The sequence below is a fragment of the Antechinus flavipes genome, chromosome 4, assembly GCF_016432865.1.
Source record: "Antechinus flavipes isolate AdamAnt ecotype Samford, QLD, Australia chromosome 4, AdamAnt_v2, whole genome shotgun sequence".
Lineage (NCBI taxonomy): Eukaryota > Metazoa > Chordata > Mammalia > Dasyuromorphia > Dasyuridae > Antechinus > Antechinus flavipes.
The window spans coordinates 171,304,186-171,329,410 of record NC_067401.1 but is presented as its reverse complement, the minus strand read 5'-3'; the positions used below and the strand labels follow the sequence as shown (position 1 = coordinate 171,329,410).

Here is a 25,225-nt window from a genome sequence, read left to right as displayed (position 1 = left end):
AAAATATACGTATGTAACTTTAATGTAGGACTTTCAAGCATTTTTGAAGAAAAGACATAGTTACTTTGAAATGCTGAAATAGCCCAGGCAATAAAATTCAAGACAGCCGCAATGAGGAAAGTTTTTAAAATTTATTTGGTACCGAACTCGGGATGGAATTCTGATCGAATTCCGTACCTTACAGAACTAAAGACAGCCTTATAAGCATTTCTGTTCGGCTTGTTACATTTTAACAAGAGAACCCCACCTGGGCAGATGTTTTAACATAGATAGAGAGTTTCAGCTACCATCTTCCCCCACCCTTAAGAGCATTGTTGAGCCGGCCTTTTGAAATGCAAAAGAAGTCCCCCAATCTAGCTGAGCAAACTTTCTTCTGCTGGCCCGAGGTGGAAAGGAGGGGAAAGGAGGGCTATTTGTCCATTTCAATGCAAACCTAAAATTTAATCTTAGTGATTAGAAGGGGCTATAACATTTCATAATGCAGAGATGTTCTAATAAGGGGAGAAGAGAAAAGAGTCCTTTCAGAACCTTCATGTCTTCAAAAGCTATTCAGGGAGTTCCATAAGAAAAACAGAAAATCTGGGGGATAGATTGGTTTTGTCTGAAGAGAAAACATGGGAGTGTGAAAAAAGAAAGAAGAAAATGAAACTTGCTATTTCTCATAATTAGGTCACATGAAAAGAGTATTAAAAACTTAGAAGCAATATAGAATGCAACCTGATGACTATCATTCAACCAAAATGGACAAAGGAAGATGGAACACATATACAATATAGCTGATGAGGACAATGCAGCCTCGCCCAGAAGAACATCTGCATTCCCTGGGAAAGATTCTGTTCCCACACATTATGCGCCTTTTGGATGCAAAACCTACATTCCCTGGGAAAGACTCCTTTCCCACACCCTATCTCAAGTATGTTCCTTTCGGATGTAAAACCCAAATTGTTTTGTTTCTATATAAGAGTAAGCCCAGAGAAAATGTCTTTTGGCAGTTCTTTGACATTGCACACTAAGAGAACATCTTGGTATCTCTCTCTTTAATAAAAGCCTTTTCTTATCTCACAGCCTTTTGTGTAGCCTTTCTTGCTGCAAAGCACCCTAACTTGGTGTTCTGGAGAACTAGGAGACCAACCCATTTTCCTGCCACGATCCATACCTCATCATAGCCACTTACTCACATTAAAAGGATTTATAGTATGTCAAATTCATTAGAAGATCTGCTGGGGAAAGGCAACAATTACAGACAAAACAAAATAATGAGGAAATTTAAAAAAAAAATCTAAATCTAAGGGGATAGCCATAAATTAATGAACAGCTATACAGATATGTGAATTAAGAAATGAGAGAAATTTCAGTTTCAGAGAATCCTGGGTAGTTTGAATTATTTCAGAATGAAAAGAACAGAATCACGTGAATTTTTGCAAGGACAATGATATTGTAAAGAAAAACAATTTTGAAAGACTTAAGAAGTCTGGTCAATGCAATAAACAACCATGTCTGCAGGGGACAAAAGCACTTTATTCTACTTCCTGAGAGGTGGAAAGAGAAAAGTGTTATTTGATATGTAAACCTTGAAGATTTATTTTGTTTGACTATGTTTATTTGTTGCAAAGAAGTGTTTATTTATTTATTTTTTTACTGTCTTGCTTCTTGATCGGGAGATGGAGAGGCAATAATAACACCCAACCAAGAGACAATGAATTATTATTATTTTTTTAACTACAGAGAATAAAAGGGAGTACAGAAGAAAGTGCAGACAAGAAGAATAGTTCTGAAAGTAATATGTTGAAAGTATTTCATACTCTTTAAAAATTCAATGTAGACTAGAAATTCATTTGTTTCCTATACATTCTTTTTTTTTTTTTTTTTTTGCATACATGGGAATATGGGCATTTTTTTGTGAGAGGGTATTTAATTTCAGAATTAAAAAAAATTTTTTTTAAAGATGACAGACCTTACAAACAGCCCTCACACAAAATAGTAGCTAACCAATATATTAATATTAGGTCTGTATCCCAGAGAGCTTGGAGAAAAAGAAAAAGGACCTATCATACAAAAGTATTTATAGCAGTTCTTTTGTGGTGGCAAAGAACTGGAAACTAAGGGAATGCCTGTCGAGTAGGAATTTGCAGTATATGATTGTGATGAAATACTATTGTGTTATGAAAAATGATGAGCAAGTTGTTTTCAGAAAAAACCTGGGAAGACTTAACATAAACTGATGAAAAGTGAAGTGAGCAGACCCAGGAGAACACTGAACACAATAGCTACTCTGATCAAGACAATGATGGACAATTCTGATTGATGTGGCTCTTCCTCAGCAAGGTCTTTTGATAGTGAGAACCATTTGCACCCAGGGGGAGTACTGTGGAAAAACTAGGTGTGGATCACAATGTAGTATTTTCACCTTTTTATTGTTGTTTGCTTGCATTTTGTTTTCATTCTCTTTTTCCTCCCCCTTTTGTTATGCCACAGTTCTCTTTAACTGTCCTGACTCAGAACCCTACAATCTGTTGTTTACAGGAAACACATTTAAAACAGGGAGATACATACAGACTAAAGGTAAAAGGCTGGAGCAGAATCTATTATGCTTCAGGTGAAGTCAAAAAAGCAGGGGTAGCCATCCTTATCTCAGATCAAGCAAAAGCAAAGATTGATCTAATTAAAAGAGATAAGGAAGGAAACTATATCTTGCTTAAGGGTACTATAGACAATGAAGCAATATCAGTATTAAACATATATGCACCAAGTGGTATAGCATCTAACTTCCTTAAAGAGAAGCTAAGAGAGTTGTGAGAAGAAATAGACAGCAAAACTTTAATAGTGGGAGATCTCAATCTTGCACTCTCAGATTTAGATAAATCAAATCACAAAACAAATAAGAAAGAAATTAAAGAGGTAAATAGAATATTAGAAAAATTAGGTATGATAGATCTCTGGAGAAAACTGAATGGTGACAGAAAGGAGTATACTTTCTTCTCAGCAGTTCATGGAACCTACACAAAAATTGACCATATATTAGGACATAAAGACCTCAAAATTAAATGCAGGAAGGCAGAAATAGTAAATGCTTTCTTTTCAGACCACAATGCAATAAAAACTACATTCAATAAAAAGTTAGGTGTAAATAGACCAAAAAGTAATTGGAAACTAAATAATCTCATCTTAAAGAATGATTGGGTGAAACAGCAAATTATAGACACAATTAATAATTTCACTCAAGATAATGACAACAATGAGACATCATATCAAAATTTATGGGATGCAGCCAAAGCAGTAATAAGGGGAAATTTTATATCCTTAGAGGCTTACTTGAATAAAATAGAAAAAGAGAAGATCAATGAATTGGGCCTGGAACTTAAAAAGTTAGAAAAAGACCAAATTAAAAACCCCCAATCAATTACTAAACTTGAAATTCTAAAATTAAAAGGAGAAATTAATAATATTGAAAGTAAAAAAACTATTGAACTAATAAATGAATCTAAGAGTTGTTTTTATGAAAAAAACAATAAAATTGATAAACCTTTGGTAAATCTGATTAGAAAAAGGAGAGAGGGAAATCAAATTGGCAGTCTTAAAAATGAAAAAGGAGAACTTACCACTGATGAAGAGAAAATTAAAGAAATAATAAGGGGTTACTTTGCCCAACTTTATGCCAATAAATTTGATAACCTAAGCGAAATGATGACTACCTCCAAAAATATAGGCTTCCCAGATTATCAGAGGAGGAAGTAAATTGCTTAAATAGTCCCATTTCAGAAAAAGAAATAGAACAAGCTATTAATCAACTCCCTAAAAAAAATCCCCGGGACCAGATGGATTTACATGTGAATTCTACCAAACATTCAAAGAACAATTAGCCTCAATACTTTATAAACTATTTGAAAAAATAGGGAATGAAGGAGTCCTATCAAACTCCTTTTATGACACAGACATGGTACTGATACCTAAACCAGGTAGGTTGAAAACAGAGAAAGAAAATTATAGACCAATCTCCCTAATGAATATTGATGCTAAAATCTTAAATAAGATATTAGCAAAAAGACTACAGAAAATCATCCCCAGGATAATACATCATGATCAAGTAGGATTTATACAGGAATGCAGGGCTGGTTCAATATTAGGAAAACTATCAATATAATTGGCCATATTAATAATCAAATTAACAAAAACCATATGATCATCTCAATAGATGCAGAAAAATCATTTGATAAAATCCAACATCCATTCCTATAAAAAACTCTTGAGAGTATAGGAATAAATGGACTTTTCCTTAAAATAATCAGTAGCATCTATTTAAAACTAGCAGTAAGCATTATATGTAACGGGGACAAACTGCAACCATTCCCAATAAGATCAGGAGTAAAACAAGGTTGCCCACTATCACCGTTACTATTTAATATTGTATTAGAAATGCTAGCTTTGGCAATAAGAGTTGAGAAAGAGATTAAAGGAATAAGAATAGGCAATGAGGAAACCAAATTATCACTCTTTGCTGATGATATGATGGTATACTTAGAGAACCCCAGAGATTCTACCAAAAAGTTATTAGAAACAATCTACACCTTCAGCAAAGTTGCAGGATATAAAATAAACCCACATAAGTCATCAGCATTCTTATATATCACTAACAAAACCCAACAGTTAGAGTTACAAAAAGAAATTCCATTTAAAGTAACTACTGATTGTATAAAATATTTAGGAATCTATCTGCCAAGGGAAAATCAGAAACTTTATGAGCAAAACTACAAAACACTTTCCACACAAATTAAGTCTGATCTAACCAACTGGAAAACTATTAAATGCTCTTGGATTGGGTGAGCAAATATAATAAAGATGACAATACTACCTAAATTAATCTACTTATTTAGTGCTATACCAATCAGACTCCCAAAAAACTACTTAGATGAATTAGAAAAAATAACAACAAAGTTCATATGGAAAAACAAAAGGTCAAGAATTTCAAGGGAATTAATGAAAAAAAAATCAAATGAAGGTGGCCTAGCTGTACCAGATCTAAAATTATATTATAAAGCAGCAGTTACTAAAACCATCTGGTATTGGCTAAGAAATAGACTAGTTGATCAATGGAATAGGTTAGGTTCAAAGGACAAAACAGCCAATAACTTTAATAATATAGAGTTTGACAAACCCAAAGACATCAGTTTCTGGGATAAGAATGCATTATTTGACAAAAATTGCTGGGAAAATTGGAAATCAGTATGGCAGAAACTAGGCATTGACCCACACTTAACACTGTACACCAAGATAAGGTCAAAATGGGTTCATGACCTAGGCATAAAGAATGAGATTATAAATAAATTGGAAGAGCATAGGATAGTTTACCTGTCAGACCTGTGGAAGAGGGAGGAATTTATGACCAAAGAAGAACTAGAGATCACTATTGACCACAACATAGAAAATTTTGATTATATCAAAATGAAAAGTTTTTGTACAAACAAAACAAATGCAAACAAGATTAGAAGGGAAACAATAAACTGGAAAAACATTTTTACAGTCAAAGGTTCTGATAAAGGCCTCATTTCCAAAATATATAGAGAATTGACTCTAATCTATAAGAAATCAAACCATTCTCCAATTGATAAATTGTCAAAGGATATGAACAGACAATTCTCAGACAAAGAAATTGAAACTATTTATAGACATATGAAAATATGCTCCAAATCATTATTAATCAGAGAAATGCAAATTAAGACAACTCTGAGATACCACTACACACCTGTCAGATTGGCTAGAATGACAGGGAAAGATAATGCGGAATATTGGAGGGGATGTGGGAAAACAGGGACATTGATACATTGTTGGTGGAATTGTGAACACATCCAGCCATTCTGGAGAGCAATTTGGAACTATGCTCAAAAAGTTATCAGACTGTGCATAGCCTTTGATCCAGCAGTGTTTCTACTGGGCTTATACCCCAAAGAGATACTAAAGAAGGGAAAGGGACCTGTATGTGCCAAAATGTTTGTGGCAGCCCTGTTTGTAGTGGCTAGAAGCTGGAAAATGAAAGTATGTCCATCAATTGGAGAATGGTTGAGTAAATTGTGGTATATGAATGTTGTGGAATATTATTGTTCTGTAAGGAATGACCAGCAGGATGAATACAGAGAGGACTGGCGAGACTTACATGAACTGATGCTGAGTGAAATGAGCAGAACCAGGAGATCATTATATACCTCAACAATGATACTGTTTGAGGATGTATTCTGATGGAAGTGGATCTCTTCAATAAAGAGAGTCTTAATTGATCAAAGATGGACAGAAGCAGCTACACCCAGAGAAAGAACACTGGGAAATGAATGTAAACTATTGGCATTTTTGTTTTTCTTCCCTGGTTATTTTTACCTTCTGAATTCAATTCTCCCTGTGCAACAAGAAAACTGTTCGGTTCTGCACACATATATTGTATCTAGGATATACTGCAACCCATTCAACATGTAAAGACTGCTTGCCATATGGGGGAGGGGGTGGAGGGAGGGAGGGGAAAAATCGGAACAGAAGTGAATGCAAGGGATAATGCTGTAAAAAATTACCCTGGCATGTGTTCTATCAATAAAAAGTTATTAAAAAAAAAAAAAACTGTCCTGACTCAGTTTCCCTGTACAAGTTTCCCTTGTCTCAGTTTCCTTAACTGTTCTGTCTCAATCTCCTTTGTTGTAAATCCCCCTCTGACCCAGTAAGACTGAGGATTATTTGCTCTCAGATTATAAATTAGCAAGATAAACAATAGAATAGATCTCTTGATTTACAATATCCCTCTAAAGTATTCCAAGATATCTCATTGATATCTTTATTTCTTTGTATTCAGACATCCTGTCTCTGGGTTCTTAGAATTTGTGACCTCCCCCATCTTGATAGAGGTTTTCCCTCACTTCTTACCCCTTCCTTTGTTTAGAGAAAAGTATTTAAGAAGTTGCTGACTCGCATTCATTGCTGAATGCTGGACACTGGATTCTTTGGGATGACAGTCTCCTCTAACCCTGGGACCAACATGGATTCCTTGGTCCCAGTATATCTTTATCTTTGTCTGACTGGATAATTTGAGACGAGAGTCCTGTCCAGTCAATCTTACTCTCCCATTAATAAAATATTAAAAACTCTCTAATCTCTCTCCTGCCTCAGTTTCTCTGGCATTACACTTTTTTGGTCTGATTTTTCTTGTGCACCATAATGATTATGGAGGTATGTGTGAAAGAATTGCACATGTTTATCATGTTGAAATGCTTGCCATCTGGGAGGAGGGGGAAGAGGGAGAAAGAGATTTGGAGCACAGAGTTTTGCAGGGGTGAAGGTTGACAATTATCTATGCATGTGTTTTTGAAAATAAAAAGCTTTAATATTTTTTAAAAGATAATGATCAAAGACAATCCCAAAGTACCCCGATGAAAAATTTTCTCTCTCCAGAAGTGAACTCACATTCAATTTTTTTTTTCATTTTCTTGTGTATGTATGTTTTATTTTGAGACATGGCTAATTTGGAAATGTTTGCATGACTTCACATATATAATCAATATCCTATTGCTTGCTTCCTCAAAAAAATAAATGTAATTGGGAAATATTTAACGATATTAAAATATATTTCAAATTAATTAAAACGTTTAAAAATGTAGTTGGAAAAATATATCTAACCTTTATATAGCTCTTACTATGTGCCAAGTGCTTTATAATTACTAAGTCCGAGCTAGGCCATTTTGAAAAATGGGAACCGGGCGAGTATTGGAAATACATGTAGGACTACTATTCCCAGAATGCCCTGCGACGCCCCTCCTCTAGTTCCCAGGAGGCCATGGACCAAAGAAAGCCCAGGAGTCCCGGCATGCTGCGCGGTGGCTGAGTTTGAAACGGTTTGTTTTCCCGGCTGCAAAATGAGCGCCCCGCCACTACCCCAGACTTGGCAGCTCTACCTGCTCGATAGCCGCATCTCTACCTTCCAGAACTGGCCTTTCACGGAGGACTGCGCCTGCACCCCGGAACGGGTGAGACTGATGAACCGGACGTGCGGGACACTGCTCCTCATTTACCGGTTAATTGAGGCTAGCCCTCTCCCTCTTCTCCTCCCCTCCTCCACCCCCCTATTTTGTTTTTTTCCCTCCATCTCTTTGTCGCCCTTGACCTCTCCCCGACTTCCCCTTGACTTGTTTCCGCTTTCAACTTTCTCTATCCTTCCCCCACCTCTTCCCTCTTCCCTTCACATCCTCCCACACCTACACTCACAGCCCGACTCTCTCCCTTCGCATTTTTTCCCCCCAAGGCCTCACCTCCGCATCCTGGTTCCTTTCCCGAGACTCAGTGACTCCAGGAGTTTTGACACCCATTTCTCCCATACATAAGGGTTACAGAGACTTTTATCTATTGTCAGCATATCCCGACTAGGGCTGTTACCTAGTGATCAAGGCAGGAAAAAGGACCCATGTATGCCGAAATAATTATAGCAGCTCTTTTTGTGGTGGCAAAGAATTGGAAACTGAAGGATTGGAGAGTGGCTGAACAAGTTGTTATATATAAATGTGATGGAATACTCTTGTACTGTAAGATAATGACAAAAGGGAAAAATTTCAGAAAAAAATTGGAAAGGTGTACGAATTATTTCTGGGTGAGAAAACAGACTTAGAGAGCTGGAGGGATCTCAAGTTGTTTTCTAGTCCAACACTTTTTTTTTTTAAACTGGTTGCATGTGATTTGCCTAAGGAATCTGTGGTCTTGTTATTAAGTGATAGAACTGGGTTTCCACCCAAGTCTAATAGTCAGAACCATGCTTCCCTCAGATGAGGAAGACCTTGTTTCCTGTTCATTGTCCCATCTGCGAAAACATGGATCTCCCCAAAGAGAGCCACTGGCCAGTGGAGCTCCTACCCTAAGAAGGCACCTAGATCGTTGGTGCATTTCTTAGTGGTAGTTAATTCTATCGTGAAATCTTTCTGTTTTAAGGGGTTTTGGGAACTTTTGATTATTTTAAGGATTACCGAGATTTATAATTGGAAGAGACTAGTATCATCCAGCCCAAAGCTTCCTAAATTGTGTGGGTAGTGACCTCATAATGGAGTCCTTTAAATGAATGTGGCAGTAAAAGCATTCTGACGATATTTGATTTTTTTATGTTAAAATAAAAAAAATCATCTTGGTATACAAACTTTCTTTAGACTTTAACAGTAAATTATATATGTCCGAAAGAATTGTTTTAAAATTTCTTTATGATTTAGTATTAGTGTTTGCTTTGTATACCTATATAAATGGAATGGAGTAAAAGTTTTCCTGTGAAAAGAGCATTGAGAGTGGAAAAAGTTTTAAAAATCCAGCCCATTCTTTTTTGTAAAGAAAAGAGAATAACATGGCAATTCCAATAGACTTGTGAAGGAAAGAGCCATCCACATCCAGTGAGATTGAATGTGAATTAAAGCATAATATTTTCTCTTTTTATTATTGTTTGTTAATTTTTTTTCCTTTTGATCTGATTTTTTCTTGTGCATAATGATGAATATAGAAATATGTTTAGAAGAATTGCATGTTTAACCTATATTGCATTGCTTGCTGTTTAGGGGATGCTGAGAGAAATAGAGAAAAGTTTGAAACACAAGGTTTTGCAAAGGTGAATGTTGAAAACTTTTTTTGGATGTATTTGGAAAAATAAAAAAGCTATTTAAACAAAAATAAAAAAAGAGTGATCAGACTTCCTCTGAATATATTTCTTACATTAATGTTCAGTGTTATTGCATTCTGTGGCTACCTGATACCTCATTTTTACGATCTTGTTTCTTTTTAATAAAAGGAGTAGCTAGGTGACAGTGGGGTAGAGCACCAGGCTGCAGACATAACTGTTTGCATCTGAGTTAGTCATTTAACCTCTGCATCAATTTCTTCAATTGTTAAATGAGGATAATAATATTTATCTGGCAGGGTTAGTGTGAGGATCAAATGAAATAATATTTGTTTTGAGTTTTTTTTAAATTTTCAAAAATTTTAGTTTGTTTTTTTAAAGCACAGAAACTTTTAAATTTGATGGGCATCCCCTCAGTTTCTAATTCTTTGCCACCACAGCTGCAATAAATATTTTTGTACATATGAGTCCTTGTTTTTGCTCTTTGGAAGTTTAGCGCAAGTTGTGATAATCCTGGGTCAAAACGATTTAATAACCTTTTGGGCATAGTTCTGAATTGATTTCATAAACAGTTGGACTAGTTCACAATTCTTCTAACAATACCATATATTCACATAACTATTCATTTTCCTTTTTTGTTAAATTAGCTGATCTGAGTGTGTAAGGTGATATCTTCAGTTGATTTCATCTGTATTTCATTAAGTAGTGATTTTGAGCATTTTTTCATATGGTTATTTTTAATTTTAATTTTTTTCTCTGTAAACTGCCCATTCATATTCTTTGACCATTTGTCAATTGAGGAATAACTTTTATTTTTATAAATTTGACTTAATTCCCCATACATTTTTAAAATGAATCCTGTACTAAAGAAACTTTGCAATTCTTCTTCCCCCTCCTGTTTTCTACATTCTACTTTTTTTTTTTTCTGAGACAATTGGGGTTTAGTGACTTGGCCAGGGTCACACAGCCAGGAAGTGTTAAGTGTCTGAGGTCACATTTGTACTCAGGTCCTCCTGATTTAAGGGCTGATGCTCTATTCATTGCACCACCTAGCTGTTCCTACCTTTTTTGTTTATGAAAAAACTTTAAAAATTTTTTGATTGTAATAGTATTTTATTTTTTCCAAATATATGCAAAGATGATTTTTAGCATTCATCCCTGAAAAATGTTGTGTTCCAAATTTTTCTCCCTTTCCCTCTCCCCAGGACAGCAAACAATCTGATATAGGTTAAATGTGTGCAATTCTTCTAAACATATTTATTGTCCTTAGGCTAAACATGTTATGCAAAAACTTTTTAATTTTATATAATCAAAATGAACCATTTTCCCTTCTTTGACCCTCTCTGTCTCTTGATTGGTCATGAACTTTTCCCTTATCTATAGATCTGACAGGTAATTTCTTCACTGCTCTGCTAATTTTCTTGATCTTGGTAATCAGTTTGGGATGTTTGTTAGATAATGAGTTCTTGCTCCATTATCTTTGAATTTGTCAAACACTTTTTTACTGTGTTTATTTGCTTCTGTGTACCTAATCTGCTCAGATCAACCTGTTTCATCAAATTGTTTTCGTGATTATATCTTTGTATTATACTTTGAAATTTGGTCCTACCCTTCCTTTTCAGTTTTGTTCATCGGTTCTTGATACTCTTGACTTTTTGTCCTTCAAGATGAATTTTTAAAAAATCTATGACAGAATATTTGTGAAGCTCCTGGCATATATTAGGCTGTCTATAAATGCTAATTACCATCATCTTCATTATTGTTATTGTCATTATTATTAAAGAACAATAAAAAGACATGGAATGGGGCCTTACCTGATGTTAAAGAGCTAAAAAGGGTTGAATAAAGAGACTTTAGATCTTGAGACTTTTGACTCTTAGTCCAGTATTCTTCCCTTTATACTCAGATGATACCTTCCCATCCTTCAATTGACAACTTTACATGTGATCTCCAAAAGGGTAATGATGCCCTCATACTTCCAAATCCCATCAAAGAGCCTTGATCAGTTTGGAGCAGTTCCAAGAATCTAGATTCTTGCCTTTCCTTTCCCTTTTTAGAGTTGGTATGGCATAGGCCTTCACTCATTTAGACAGTGATCCTTTAGAATTCAGTTTACTACTATGCCCCAAACTAGAAAGAAAACTGGTACTCGACCTACTTGAGCTCTTGCCTTTCTGGAACTCTGTTGTTTAAGGAAAAGAAATACTGGTTCTCTTTGGTTTCCCAGTCATCCTGACCCATTTTCTTTTGTAGATGGCTGAAGCTGGGTTTATCCACTGCCCAAGTGAAAACGAGCCTGATTTAGCCCAGTGCTTCTTCTGTTTCAAGGAACTAGAGGGCTGGGAACCAGAGGATGATCCTATGTAAGTCCTTATCAGTCTGATTTAGCCTTGATCTGCATCAGAATTATATTCCTTACTCTAAATCGAAACTCTTGTTTGGAAAATTATTTTTATTTTGCAGGACAACAAATGCATTTTCAGACTGCATTAACTATTAGTCTGGCTTTATTTGTGAAATTTAAAATTTTATTCATGAGAAAGCCATATCTTAGTAGTAGTTCTTCTTAGCCAATTAAATATTTCAGTCTTGTGAAATATAAAGAAGCATTATGGTCTATTTTTTATTTTGTATTCAATCACATATTCTGTTCATGTTCAATTATATTGTATAAAAATGATTAAAAAATCCGGGAACATTAAGCCTAGAGAAAATTTATGGGGTCAGAATGAATCTGAAAATTTGACATATGGAAAATCCACATGCATTTTATTTTATTTTATTTTTACAATAGGTTTTTATTTTTTAAACTACAAAGATAGTTTTCAACATTCACCCTTGCAAAACCTTATGTTACAGTTTTTCTCCCTCCCTCCCAAGTTCTTTCCTCCCCTACACAACAAGTAATCCAATATAAGTTAACCTTGTGTAATTTTAACATAAACATTTTCACATTTATTATGCTACACAAGAAAAATGTCAAAAAGGGGGGGAAATGAGAGAAAAAACCAAGCAAACAACAAAAAAGGTGAAAATACTATGTTGTGATCTACATTCAGTCCCCATAGTCCTCTTTCTCTGGATGTATCTCCATCACAAGTCTATTGGAATTGACCTGAATTATCTCATTGTTGAAAAGAGCCAATATCACAGTTGATCGCCACATAATCTCGTTGATCAATATGTATTTTAAAATGCCCACTATGTTCCAGACATTATAACAGGAGATAGTTACAAAAACAAAAATGAAGCAATCTCTGCCCTCACAGACTTTATTTATATTCTGTAGAAAGAGACAGCATGTTTATATATAAGCATATTTTTAAAAAATATGTAGTCGTTTGCAGGAGATACTTTGGAAACTGGAGGATCAGGAGGACCTCAAATAGGAGATGGTGTTCAAATTGAGTTTTGAAGGAAGCTTGGAATTATAAAAGGTGAAAGTGAGCATAGACTACATTTTAGGACAGTTTGTGCAAAAGCACAGAAATAAGAATTGGAATGTCATTTGTTTAAAGAACAGCAAGGCTAGTTTGGATTGTAGAATGTTTGCAGGGAAGAAGTAAAGCTTAAAAGGTAGTTTCTAGTCAAGTTGCAAAGCACTTTAAATGCCAAACAGAATAATTCTGTGGAATTTACTGAATAAGGTAGCAATATGATCAGACTTGGGTTTTAGTAATACCACTTAATCAAATAGCAACCATATGATGCAGTGGAGAGAGCTGGACCTAGAGTCAGGGAGACCTGAGTTCAAATATGGCTTTAGACACTTATTAGCTATATCACTTTAAGCAAGTAACTTTGTCTTCCTCACTTGTAAAATAGAGATTATGATAGCCTGTCCCTTTGAGGGTTATTGTAAGGATCAAATGAGATGATATTTTTAAAGTACTTGGCACAGTGCTTGTCACATAGTAGATGTCATAGAAGGACCAATTTGACTCCAATCTGTTTCCAACTTAATTTGCTCTAGTTCCTTTCATGTATTTTGTTGTATATTCCACTTATAGCTGGACTTTTCTTTGTTCTTAGTCATAGTTTGACATCTTCTGTTTTACGTTTATTTGTACTGGCTGTCTCCTGAACCTGAAATGTAGTCTCTTCACATCTTTACCTATTAAAACCTCCTTTTAAGGCTGGTATTATTCATATGAATCAATCTCTGATCTCCTCCACTTTCTTCAAAGAAAAGTGATTTTTCCCTTAATTTTCTTGTGACATTTTGTCTAAATGTTTACTTTGTCTTTATTGGATTCTGCTCTCTTTCCTTATTTGAATGCCTGTTTTATCTCCTAGCCTCATTAAATTGTAATTACCCCAAGGCAAAGATTTTTATTTCTTTTCCTCTTTGTATCTCCACCTTTGTACATTTGAATATAAATTAGTATTGGCCACTAAACACTTGGTGTGACTTGGGAAACTGATTACATAGAATAAGGTACAGAATATAGAATCTGACATCCTAAACATAATTTTAACTTTATATTTAGATTTCTTTCTCTTTATGTTATTCTGTATTCATTTGCTAGGTTGGAACATAAAAAGCATTCATCTAGTTGTGCCTTCATCAGCATTAAGAAGAAGATTGAAGAATTAACCCTCAATGAGTTTCTGAAACTGGACAAAGAAAGAGCCAAAAACAAGATTGTATGTATAGCTTCAAATCAGAACTTAGCATGAATCCTATTTAGCTTCTCTAGATCCAATTCTATAGCATTGTTTTTTTTTTTGTTATTTTTTTTTTAACTTTGAAAAATCCATACTTATAAGTATTTATTGAACACCTACTCTGTTTCTTGATGATGTATAGACAGATAAAAGATCCCAACCCCGAGTTATTTTAATTTGTATTTCTCTAAATCAGTGGTAATTTAGAGCATTTTTTGATTTCTGTGTCAAAAAACTGCCTGTTCTTTGATCATTTATCAATTGGGTATGTATTCTTAGAAATTTGGCAAAGTTCTTTTTTTTATTTGAGAAATGAAATCTTTATTTGAGAGAATACTGAAAAATTTTCCCTAATTTTCTGCTTTCTTTCTAGTCTTGGCTGCATTGGTTTTATTTGTATGAGAACTTTTAAATTTAATATTGACAAAATTATCCATTTTATATCTCACAGTGATTCTATCTCTTGTTTATTCATAAACGAATCTGATAGGTAATATGTTCCATGTTCTTCTAATTTTCTTGTGATATCTCCCTTTATATCTAGGTGTATATCCATTTTGGCCTTATTGTGGCACATGGCTTAAGATATTAGTCCATGCTCAATTTCTCCCAATCTATTCAGTTTTCCCAAACTTTTGACCAAATAATGAATTCTTATCCTCAAAACTTAATATTTTTACATTTGTCAAACTTAAGCTTACTATTTACTACTGTGTATTGCATATCTGCTCTGTATTATTCATCTACCTTTCTGTTTCTTTGCCAGTACCAGATAGTTTTGATATTTGCTGCCATCTAACATAGGTTAGGATCTGGTATTGCTAAATCTCCTTTTTTATGTTTTTTTCCTCCATTAGTTTCTTTGAACTTCTTTACGCCTTGTTCTTCCAAATGAATTTTGTTTTTTTTTTTTTAACTTAGCAAAATAATTCTTTTAGTAATTTAATTGGGATGGCATTGAATAAATGAATTAAGTAGAATTGTCAGTTTTTTTTTGTTATATTGAGTTTACCTATTCATGAACAATTAATATTTCTCCAGTTATTTAAATATGACTTTATTTGTATAAAAGAGTGTTTATAATTAGGCTTATGTAGTTGCTGGGTCTGTTTTGGCAGGTATGCTTTTTGGTATTTTATGCTGTTTATATGGGGTGTCTTATAGCTATCTTTTCTTGCCGGGTTTTGTTGGTGACTTGTAAAAAGACTGAGGGTAGGTTTATTTTACTTCCTTTATTTACTACTTTGCTAAAATTATTGCTTCAACTAATTTTTTAGATGAACCTTTAAAATTATCCAAATATATCATATCGTCTGCAATGGGAGATAATTTATTACTTCATTTCCCATTCTGATTCCTTCAATTTCTTTTTCTTCTCATATTGTTATTATTAGCATTTCTAAAATGATGGAATAATATTGGTGACTCTTAGTATAATCTCCCTGTTTGTTATCTCTTTTAACTAAATTTATTTTAGCTTTAACTTTTGAGATCATGATTGCTCATCTGCTCCTATCCACATTTTTTAAACAACAGCTGAAGCATAATAAATTCTACTCCAATTTTACTATTGACTTTTTTTTCGTATATGTGTGCTGAAGCAAGTACTACTGATTTAAAAAAAAAATTAATAATAGCTTTTTATTTTCTAAATACATGAAAAGATAGATTTCAACATTTACTCTTGCAAAACCTTGTGTTCCCAATTTTTCTTTTTCTCTCCCTTTCTCCCACCTCCTCTCCTCTAGAAAGCAAGTAATCCAATATATGTAAAATATGTGCAAAAAATTTATCAAACTACACAAGAAAAATCAGATCTAAAAGAAAAAAAAATGAGAAAGAAAACAAAATGTAAGCAAACAACAATTTAAAAAAAAAGAAAATATTGTTGTGTTCCACACTCAATCCCAATAGTCCCCTCTGTGGAAACAGATAGATTTCTTCATCATGAGACTATTGGAACTGGCCTGAATCACCTCGCAGTTAAAAAGAGCTAAGTCCATCAGAATTGATTCTAGTATAATCTTGTTGCTGTTGTGTACAATATTCTCCTGATTCTACTCACTTCACTTAACATTAGTTCATGTAAGTCTCTCCAGACCTCTCTGAAATCATCCTGTTGGTCATTTCTTACAGAACAATAATCCATAACATTCATATATCATAATTTATTCAGCCATTCTCCAAATGATGGGCATCCACCCAGTTTCCAATTCCTTGCCATTATAAAAAGGGCTGCTACAAACATTTTTGCTCATGTGGGTCCTTTTCCCTTTGTTATGATCTCTTTGGTATGCAGATCCATTAGAGACACTGCTGGATCAAAGGATATGTATCAGTTGATAATCCTTTGGGCTTAAAGTCTTAAAGAGTATTCATAATATTTTCACATATAGAAAATAGACAGTTTTAACTTATTGAGTCCTTAAAATTGGTCTTTAACGTTTTTGTTTTTCTCCTGATTCCTTTTTTTTTTCCTTGTTAGGCAACTGGGGTTAAGTGACTTGCCCAGGGTCACACAATTAGGAAGTGTTAAGTGTCTGAGAACAGATTTGAACTCAGGTCCTCCTGAATTAAGGGCTGGTGTTGCCTGATTCTTATATGTCAAATTTTTCATTTAATTCTAGGCTTTTTAATCACAAATACCTCAAAGTCCATCCGTTCTTATATTGTGTTTTCCAGATCAGATATTTTTCTAATGAGTAATTGAAATTGGGGGGGAGGGGATAGGAAGATCTAACAACTTAAGAAAGAAAATAACTTTTGAAAACTAAAATTGGGCAAGGGGGGTTAGAAAGCAAAAGAATGAAAAAATAGAAGAGAATGTAAAACATCTCAGTAGGGAAAGAAAGGAGCTTTTAAAAGATGAAGAATTAGGGGGGGGGGGAAGGATAAGGGAAGGAGTCTTAACAGGGTATTAAAAGTCTTAAATTAAGGAATAAAAATTACCTAAAATACACAGTAGTAAAGTATTTAAAAACTTTGTCAAATTTATAAGAACACTAGTTCCCCAATTGATAAGAGAGTCAAAAGATAAGAAAAGGTAACTTTTTGATGTAAAAATCAAAAGTATAAATAGTTATATTAAAAAAATGCTCTAAATTATTATTGATTAGAAAAATACAAATTAAAACAATTCTGAAATATCGTGTTATACCTATCAGTTTGGTTAAAATGATAGGTGCTCTTCAGTTGGGGAATGACTAAACAAGCTGTGATGGAATACTACTGTGCTATAAGAAATGATTAGTTAGTTGATTTTAGAATAACATAAAAACACTTGGATCTGTTTAGGAAGATGCTATCCACTCTAGAGAAAGAAGTAACATATATTTCTATTTGTATAGAATAGTATAGTCTTCTGTGTGTGTTTGTATGTTTGTGTATGTGTATTGGTTGCTATTTAATTGTGGCCTTCTCTAGGGATGGGATGGGAAGGGAAGATAGAAAAAAAGGCACACTTTAGACAACAATAAGAAACTTAGAAGGAAGCACAGAAAAGCTGGGTAGCTTTGAAAATAATGTATTTATTATAGTTTAAAAAAATAAACAGTCTGAAATGGTAATTTATGGTTTTATATTGAATCCTTTATGTAATGCTATGTACATGGAAATGTGAAAATATCTTTTTCTCCTTTTTGTTTTGTTTTTAAGTTTAAAATGAGTTTTTAAAAAATTAATCTAATAAATTCTGGTTTGTCTTAATATTTTCCTTTCAGTTTAATAAAGATTTCAATTTCTTGAGCAGACCAAGTTATACAACATGATACATTTTTATTGCCTTAGATAAAGGAAATATGTAATGAACATTTTTTAAAATACCATATATATTTCAATTTTTCTTCCCTAAAATGGGCTTGCTTCCTCTCCCTCTTCACCCCTATTAAGTTTATGGAAATATTTTTATTCCCTAATGAAGAGGGAGGTCACAAAAGCTAATAAGATTGGTGGTAACTTTGATGAAGAATTAAAAGAAAGGTGATGAATATAGGACTAAAATAGAACAAATGAAGGGCATTTACAGAAATGATAAATTGGGAGGAATGCTAGTATTTGTGAGAGTAGATTAATTATTGAGGATAGATTTGGGAACCAGCTATGGGATATATCTGTCATTTTCTTCACCTTGGCTACTCACTCCTTTGCAAAATAAGGACAGAAGAGTAGTCAGTAAAGAGAAAGGAAGAAGTTTTAGAGAACTTGATTGAAATAATTATGAGAGCAAAGAAGAGGAGGAATTATAAGAAATTTGTGATGGTGGGCACAGTATCAGATATTTCAGAAGTCAAGATTGTAGGCAGATGAAGGTCATTGAGTTTCAGAATTTCAAGAGAGTGCATAGTGGTAGGAATAGAAGCCTCAGAACAGAATGGAATGCATGGTAAAGAAATGGTATATTCTCCAATCCAAAAAGGCACTTACGTGTTTTAAAGAGATTTTTGTTTTGTGTTTAGCACGTATTTCTTGCCACCTAAGTCTGTCTTAGTAGGATGTGCTTATGATTCTTGAATCTTGCAATGGGTGATGCTCTAGAGGTTTCTTCATAAAGATCAAGTTGATTGGTGGACAAAGAGACATCTCTTATCACTCATTGCCTCTCTGTATATTTGACTGTCTTTCCCATAGCCCTAGAAAGTAATTCTGGGATAAATTTGAAGTTTTTTGCACCATTATAATATCTTGTTACTTTGTTTCTAGGAAAAGGAAACTTCCCGGAAAAGAACTGAATTTGAAGAGCGTGCAAAAGAAGTACGACATGACATTGAGCAACTGGCTGCATTGGAGTGACTCCTCTTCTTAATACCTTATCCCACAGCTTAATCATTATTTCTGAGACATGTTCTCCAAATATTAGTGTGGAATTGCTCAATGATGCTTTCCAACTGAGGAGAACTTTGGGAATTTGAAGTTAGAGTTTATCAGCTATTTTTTGCTGGAGGATGATGCCAGATGCAATTTGATTCCATTTTGTCCAACTATTATTTATAGCACTGGTGACTTTTGTCTTTTTTGAGCTATTTTTTCATTTTTGTATTTTTATATTGCTGCCTCCTGGCCTTGCTGGGTGCTAGATGAACACCTGGGTAAGAAGTAGAAAGAACTAAAGCACTGAATCCATCTTATATTGCTATTCATGCCTAACAAACTTTCTCTTAGCTAATACTGTTATAGTTAGCCTTTGTTATCTAGCTTTCTATCTCTGGATCCTGGGATTTGAGTAAAAATGTTCTGCACATGGTTGAATTTATAATCCCATGGTAAATATGCTAGTAGTTAGTTAAGGATGAAGTATTTTTATACTTTGTATAATAATGCTTTGGATTTATATTGTATCATTTTTACATTGTACACAAATCCATTTGAATATTGGTTCATTAGGCACAATGGCCTTTAGAAAGTACTGTTGCCTTTGTTTTTTCCTATCAAAGACTATGAATACTTCAAATGAAATCACAACACTTAACAAAATCTTTGAATGATGCTATATGTTTTAAAAATCAGCAGTCTGGCTATTTGTAACAATATTTTTTTGTATTAGTACTCATAAATACATTTTATGATTCAACAATCTCAAATATAGAGAGATAATGCCTTTTTAAAAAACCCAGCACTCATCCTCTTAGTTGGTGTATGTTTTTGAGTCTTTTTCAAATAGCTGTAGCATTGTAAGAGATATGAAGAGTGTCAAAGAGAGATATCTGTTTCCAGAACAAAGTAAAATTGCTCTTCTGCTTTGCCTTCATTTGTTAAAAGAAGCTAATTATAGTGGAAAAGTTGCACAGACTACAAAATCAAATTCCCTGAAGCAAGCTTTTTCCAGAGTCCTGGCACACTATAGTTCTTTTCTCCATAGAAGAATTCCCAAAATGCATATTATTTTTCATAGGGTGGCAATGGGTGTATTGAATACTTGAAATGTATCTAGGGCTGCTTTATGCTATTTTTTTCTGTTATGTTTTTCAGTAATGTTTAAAACTAAGCAGGTCAGTATTCATTTATTAGAGTGTCATTACATGCATTTTCTAAAAAAAATTGGATTAGAACACATTTTTTTCTTATGTCAGATTTTTTGGTACTCCCTCTCTGTTTTTTCTAAGGTCATAAAGTTCATGGCACTTGGGTAAAATTCATGATCACACTCTTTTAAAGCTGCAGCATCAACTAACATTTGAAAACAGATAATTAGTGTGGTAGGCATAAGATTAGAAAAACAAAATGAGCTATAATTCATATGTTCTACCAACACCTAAGACAGAAAAAGAACTTAAAACCCTAAGTGTGATACATTTTCAACTCAGACTTTTTCTATGGCAAGTCTTGGTTTCAATTTAACCAATCTGGAATTACTTTTTGATGTTTAGATTGAAAGCTGTTTGAGGGAAAATATTGTGTCTTATTTGTTTCTCCCAGCATTTATCAGAACATTGGACACAGGAAGAATTAAATAGATGCTTTCTGAAAAGCCACCATTTAAATTTATTCTTACCTGGCATAGGCTGAGCCCACTTAAATAGCTCTTTAAGGAAGGTGAGTCATAAAAGTTTTTAAGTTAGATAAAGGTGGGGGAGGTTGTATAGCAATAGATTTGGAAAAACGAAATATATTTCCATTCCTATTTTTAAAGCATAGAGCATCATTCAGAGGGCTTCATTTTTCTGTATTATAAATTTTCTAGGACATTACAAACTCTTATTTAAAAACAAGTACATTATTCCAAAGCCTTCTAATGAAGACCTATGAAATTTCTAATATGTAAAGAGAAAAGTCTTAGTTGGCAGAAGTTGCCGCTATTAAGAAAAACCTACCAAGAGGCCATGTGCTAATGGTCTGGGTGTAGTGGATGTTCTTTGTGTTTTTCTGGAGGATGATACTAAAAAGCTCCTAAAACCTGCTCAATGAGTTAGTATTATAGAGACATACCTAATCTGTTTTGTCAAATTTTTTGATCTCAAAGATCAAACCATGCCAATTTTCCTTTCTCAGTATTTTCAATTTTGCTACATTTCTCTAGAATCATTGTCACCTGAATAAATAATAGAAGAATGAATTTGGAATAGCATAAGCTTTTCTTAGCATGACTTACCTTGGCCTTCCTATAGCAGATTAAAATAATTATTTTATCCACTTTCATGAAGTTAAACAGTGCTACTTCAGATCCTTGAGGATAATTTTAATTTTTTCAGAGGAATAAATTAGAGGACAAATAGATCTCTGAGTTTTAATTTTTTTTTTCAAGCTGCTTTTGTGGTTCCATCATAGTCTCCTAAAAAATCTTTCTGATGCTACAATTGGAACTGTTGATCAGTTGTTCTGGCAAAGGAATTGAACTGGCCTTGGTCTGTCCTGTAAGAACCATGTAAGTTTCTTGACTGATTTCTGTAAATGCCAGTAGAACTTTTTCCTTGTAGAAAATTAGTTGGGAAAGATGTGTTCCAAAGTAATGGGGGAAAGAAGTGAAACATAAAAAATAAGTGAGAATAGGAGGAAATTCAGAAGACACAGAAGGATTTTATTCTTAACATGATAAAGTTTATGTATATTTTCAAAACAAACTATCCAAGAGAGTCATGAATTTCTTATGTAATCCTTTTCTCCTCTCTTTTACATATGGAAATGTTTGTTGATAAGTTCATAATTAAAAAAAAAAAGTTTAAAAAAAGCTTAAAACTTGAGGTTATTTGCTTCCCATCTTCAAGGATATTGCAAAGGTTTTTTGTTTGTTTGTTTTTTGTTTTTGTTTGTTTTTTTTAATGGAAGAGGAAGGAAAAAAAACAAAAAAGCCACCTAATCAGTTTCTTTCTCATAAGACAAAATGAAAAAATAGCAGGTGCTTACTGTGCTAAGTCAGTAAGCTTGCAAGATACTTAATTATCTTTGCAAGATACTTATGAGAAAGGTAACACAATCAGGAGAAGGGAGTGTCATAAAAATAACAGGACTTGGAGATGGCTGGAAAGTGGTGAGGGGTGTGGGGGGAATGGAAGTGGGGAGTGGTGGTGGTGGAGACAGCATGGTCTTAGCAAGATAAGACTCACTAGTCAAAGATTTAGTGACCTGTGGATCTGAGCTTGAGTTTTAGCGGGGAGAGGCAGATAGAATGCAGTCAACATGTCATTGGACATTTCACATTAGTAACTTTCTTATTTGATCTAATAAGGAAAGAAAAGGGAGAAAACAACTATGCTTTATTTTTTTATTCCCTTTGCAAAGTGGGAAATAATGGTACAGTTCTTAGGGCTTTGACTATTTTATAAAGTTGACATTAGATATGATGACTTTAGCTTTTCCTTTTCTATTTTTAGAAGAAAGTTAATGAAAAAGTTATTGAAAATAACTGATTCTATTAATATCTGTTCACATCTGTTAATGAAGTCTTTAATTGAATTAGATTATTAACAACTGCAGTTTGTAGATGGATGCTGAATATGATTCTTTAAGTAGTATAAATAGAAATTGTTATTTTTTGCTGAGGCAGTTGAGGTTAAGTAATTTGCCCAGGGTCACACAGCTAGGAAATGTAGTGTCTGAGACCAAATTTGAACACTCAGGACTTTCTGACTTCAAGGCTAGTGCTCTATCTACTATACCACCTAGCTGCCCCAAATGGAAATTATTTTAAAGGGGCTGCTGTTGTCATTTGAGGTAGTATAAGTTTGACCTCCTTCCCTATCCCATCAGTAGTCCATGTTACCACATAGATATGACACTGGGAATAATAGAATTTGACTCAATTTTAGGTTTTATTGAAATGACTTTAGTTCCTTTTCAAGTGATGTAAATTGTGTCCCCTTTGGCTTTTGGGGAGGCCTGAGGCTTTGTTCCCCTTTTGGGGGGAAAGTTTCTGAGTCTCAAACTCTCTTCTGAAAGAAACTCACCCTCAGGGAGCTCAATTATGTGGTCTCATTCAGTTAGAGATCATGGCCAGGGATATGATCAATTCTGTTGAGTTGGAGATTAGTCTGGAACCACTACAAGTAGCTCAAACTCCCAAAATAATCTCTTTCCAATTGGAGATCTAGGCCTAGGGCATGATCAACAATTGAGTGAATCTCATTCAATTTTGAATGGAAGCCCAGCTAATAAAAGACAACTCTGAACCCCAAATATTTGCAGAAGTCCTAAACAGGATTATGCTTGCCAAGGAAGCTGTCTTCTTAGCAAGCTGTCTTGCCAGAACTTTTTGCCTATTGGTGAAGATATTCTCTTCTCAGTGTTTACCTTTGTTATCTTCCTAACATGACTTTTTGCCCACTTAGAAGTCTATCTTCCTAGCAAGCTGGCTTCTCAGCACCAATAAATCCCTTTTTGCCATAAATCCCATTTTGTAAATGCTTTTGCAAGGAACTTGTGCCTCGGACCAGAGGGAATTTCCCATCCCAATTCTCATACTTCATCAAAACTACCACTGACCTCAATATTTGCATCTCATCACAAGTACTAATCTATTAGATTTTTATTTATTAGGACAAATTTATTAGGCTAAGACATGATAAAAATAGTCATCTGATCTTATAGATTGTTGCCATCATCTTTTAAGAGTTCAAAGCTGTAGAGAGCTGAAACTGAAAAAGTGTGCTTCAATCAGACAAGAGAGCACTTAAGACTAATTACCTAATCAATGTAAGACAATCAATGGCTCTATAAACATATTTAGATGATGGCCTCCTCATGATTGGCGCCTGCTGAATGCGTGGTAATGAGGCAATTGTAAGCAAGGATTGAAGGACTGAGGGAGAGAGGTCAGTCTCACTGGGCTGCAGGAGGAGGAGAGAGGCTGGAGCCTCCAGACTCCAGAATCCAGGATACGTCTTTCGCAAGCTAGCGTGCAGCTTGCCTGCCTCCTTCACTCCTCCCCCTAAAAACCACGGACTTTGATTTATCCTGAGTCTGGCTGATCCTGAAGCTCTCCAGGGAGCTAGTCTAGACATTTACAAAGCATATTATGAGCCCTTTGATCTCAAAGGCAAGATGAATGAGGTGGGAGACTCATTGTGTGTGAAAAGAGCTCCGGTTTATTATGTTGTACAGCCTTGTTGATGTGCATTTTTGCAAGGGTGATCAGCATGTGAACAGTAGGCAATCCCCAATCACCATTCAGAGAAGTAACTTGTGGGCTTTGCGTATGTATGTTATCTGCCAATGGAAGGAGAACCAATCCTGCTATTTAGCAGCTGGCTCACAGACAAGAGTCCTTGTTCAGGCATCCCTGTTTACAGCTACTGGCTGTGACCCTCGGCTTACTTGTTCCCGTGATCATAAATCATACCTCCTTGCTCAACAAAGGCGTTTCTACAATGTGGCAGAAAACTTATTGTGCATTAGAGGTCAAGGTGGCCTCGGTACTCCCTCTCAGCAGAATCCCATAACTCAGCAATAGATAAGAAAATTTTCCCATAGATGAGCTCCTCATTTCTCAGGAACCCATAGGGTTGTTTCAGCTTATCTCCATCCATTTAAGAAACAAAATTGGGCTGGCTAGGAAGTCAAGCAGTCTGCCTAGTGAGTGTCACCCATACCCTCTTATATCTGCTCCAAACTTAACAATACACAGAAAAATAATTTCTGGTTACTAGGAATTTGACACCGCCCTCCTTTGGACTTGAATGGTCCATATGATAGGACCAATGAAGGGCAAGATCCAGGTTTGTTTGTCCTTATCAACATGAGATATACCTCATTTCTCTGCCCTCTGATCCTTGATTTCATTGTCTGTGGTTATACTAATTTTTCTGTGGTTGACTCCATTGTTCAGCTTCTGTTTCCTGTCTTCCCTGGCCACTCGGTATTCTTTTTGGTCTTTCTATTGTGAGGTTTGGAGGCTCTTTTATTCTCTGCTGCCTCTGTTGTTGCTGCTATTGCTATTGCCTCCATAGTACTATAGACTACATGTTTGTTTTTTTTTTCTTTTAAAATCAGGCTTCCACAGGAGATCATTATATA

At 34.5% G+C, this 25,225-nt stretch overlaps 1 protein-coding gene across 1 annotated transcript; it reads left to right on the top strand.

Moving 5' to 3' along the window:
* Positions 1–7,817: 7,817 nt before the first annotated feature.
* On the top strand, positions 7,818–23,600 carry BIRC5 (baculoviral IAP repeat containing 5). The gene is made up of 4 exons (XM_051995489.1): positions 7,818–7,997; positions 11,870–11,979; positions 14,146–14,263; positions 18,983–23,600. The coding sequence occupies exons 1-4, from the start codon at positions 7,887–7,889 to the stop codon at positions 19,070–19,072; spliced, it is 429 nt and encodes a 142-aa protein (XP_051851449.1). The 5' UTR covers positions 7,818–7,886; the 3' UTR covers positions 19,073–23,600.
* The last annotated feature ends 1,625 nt before the right edge of the window (positions 23,601–25,225 follow it).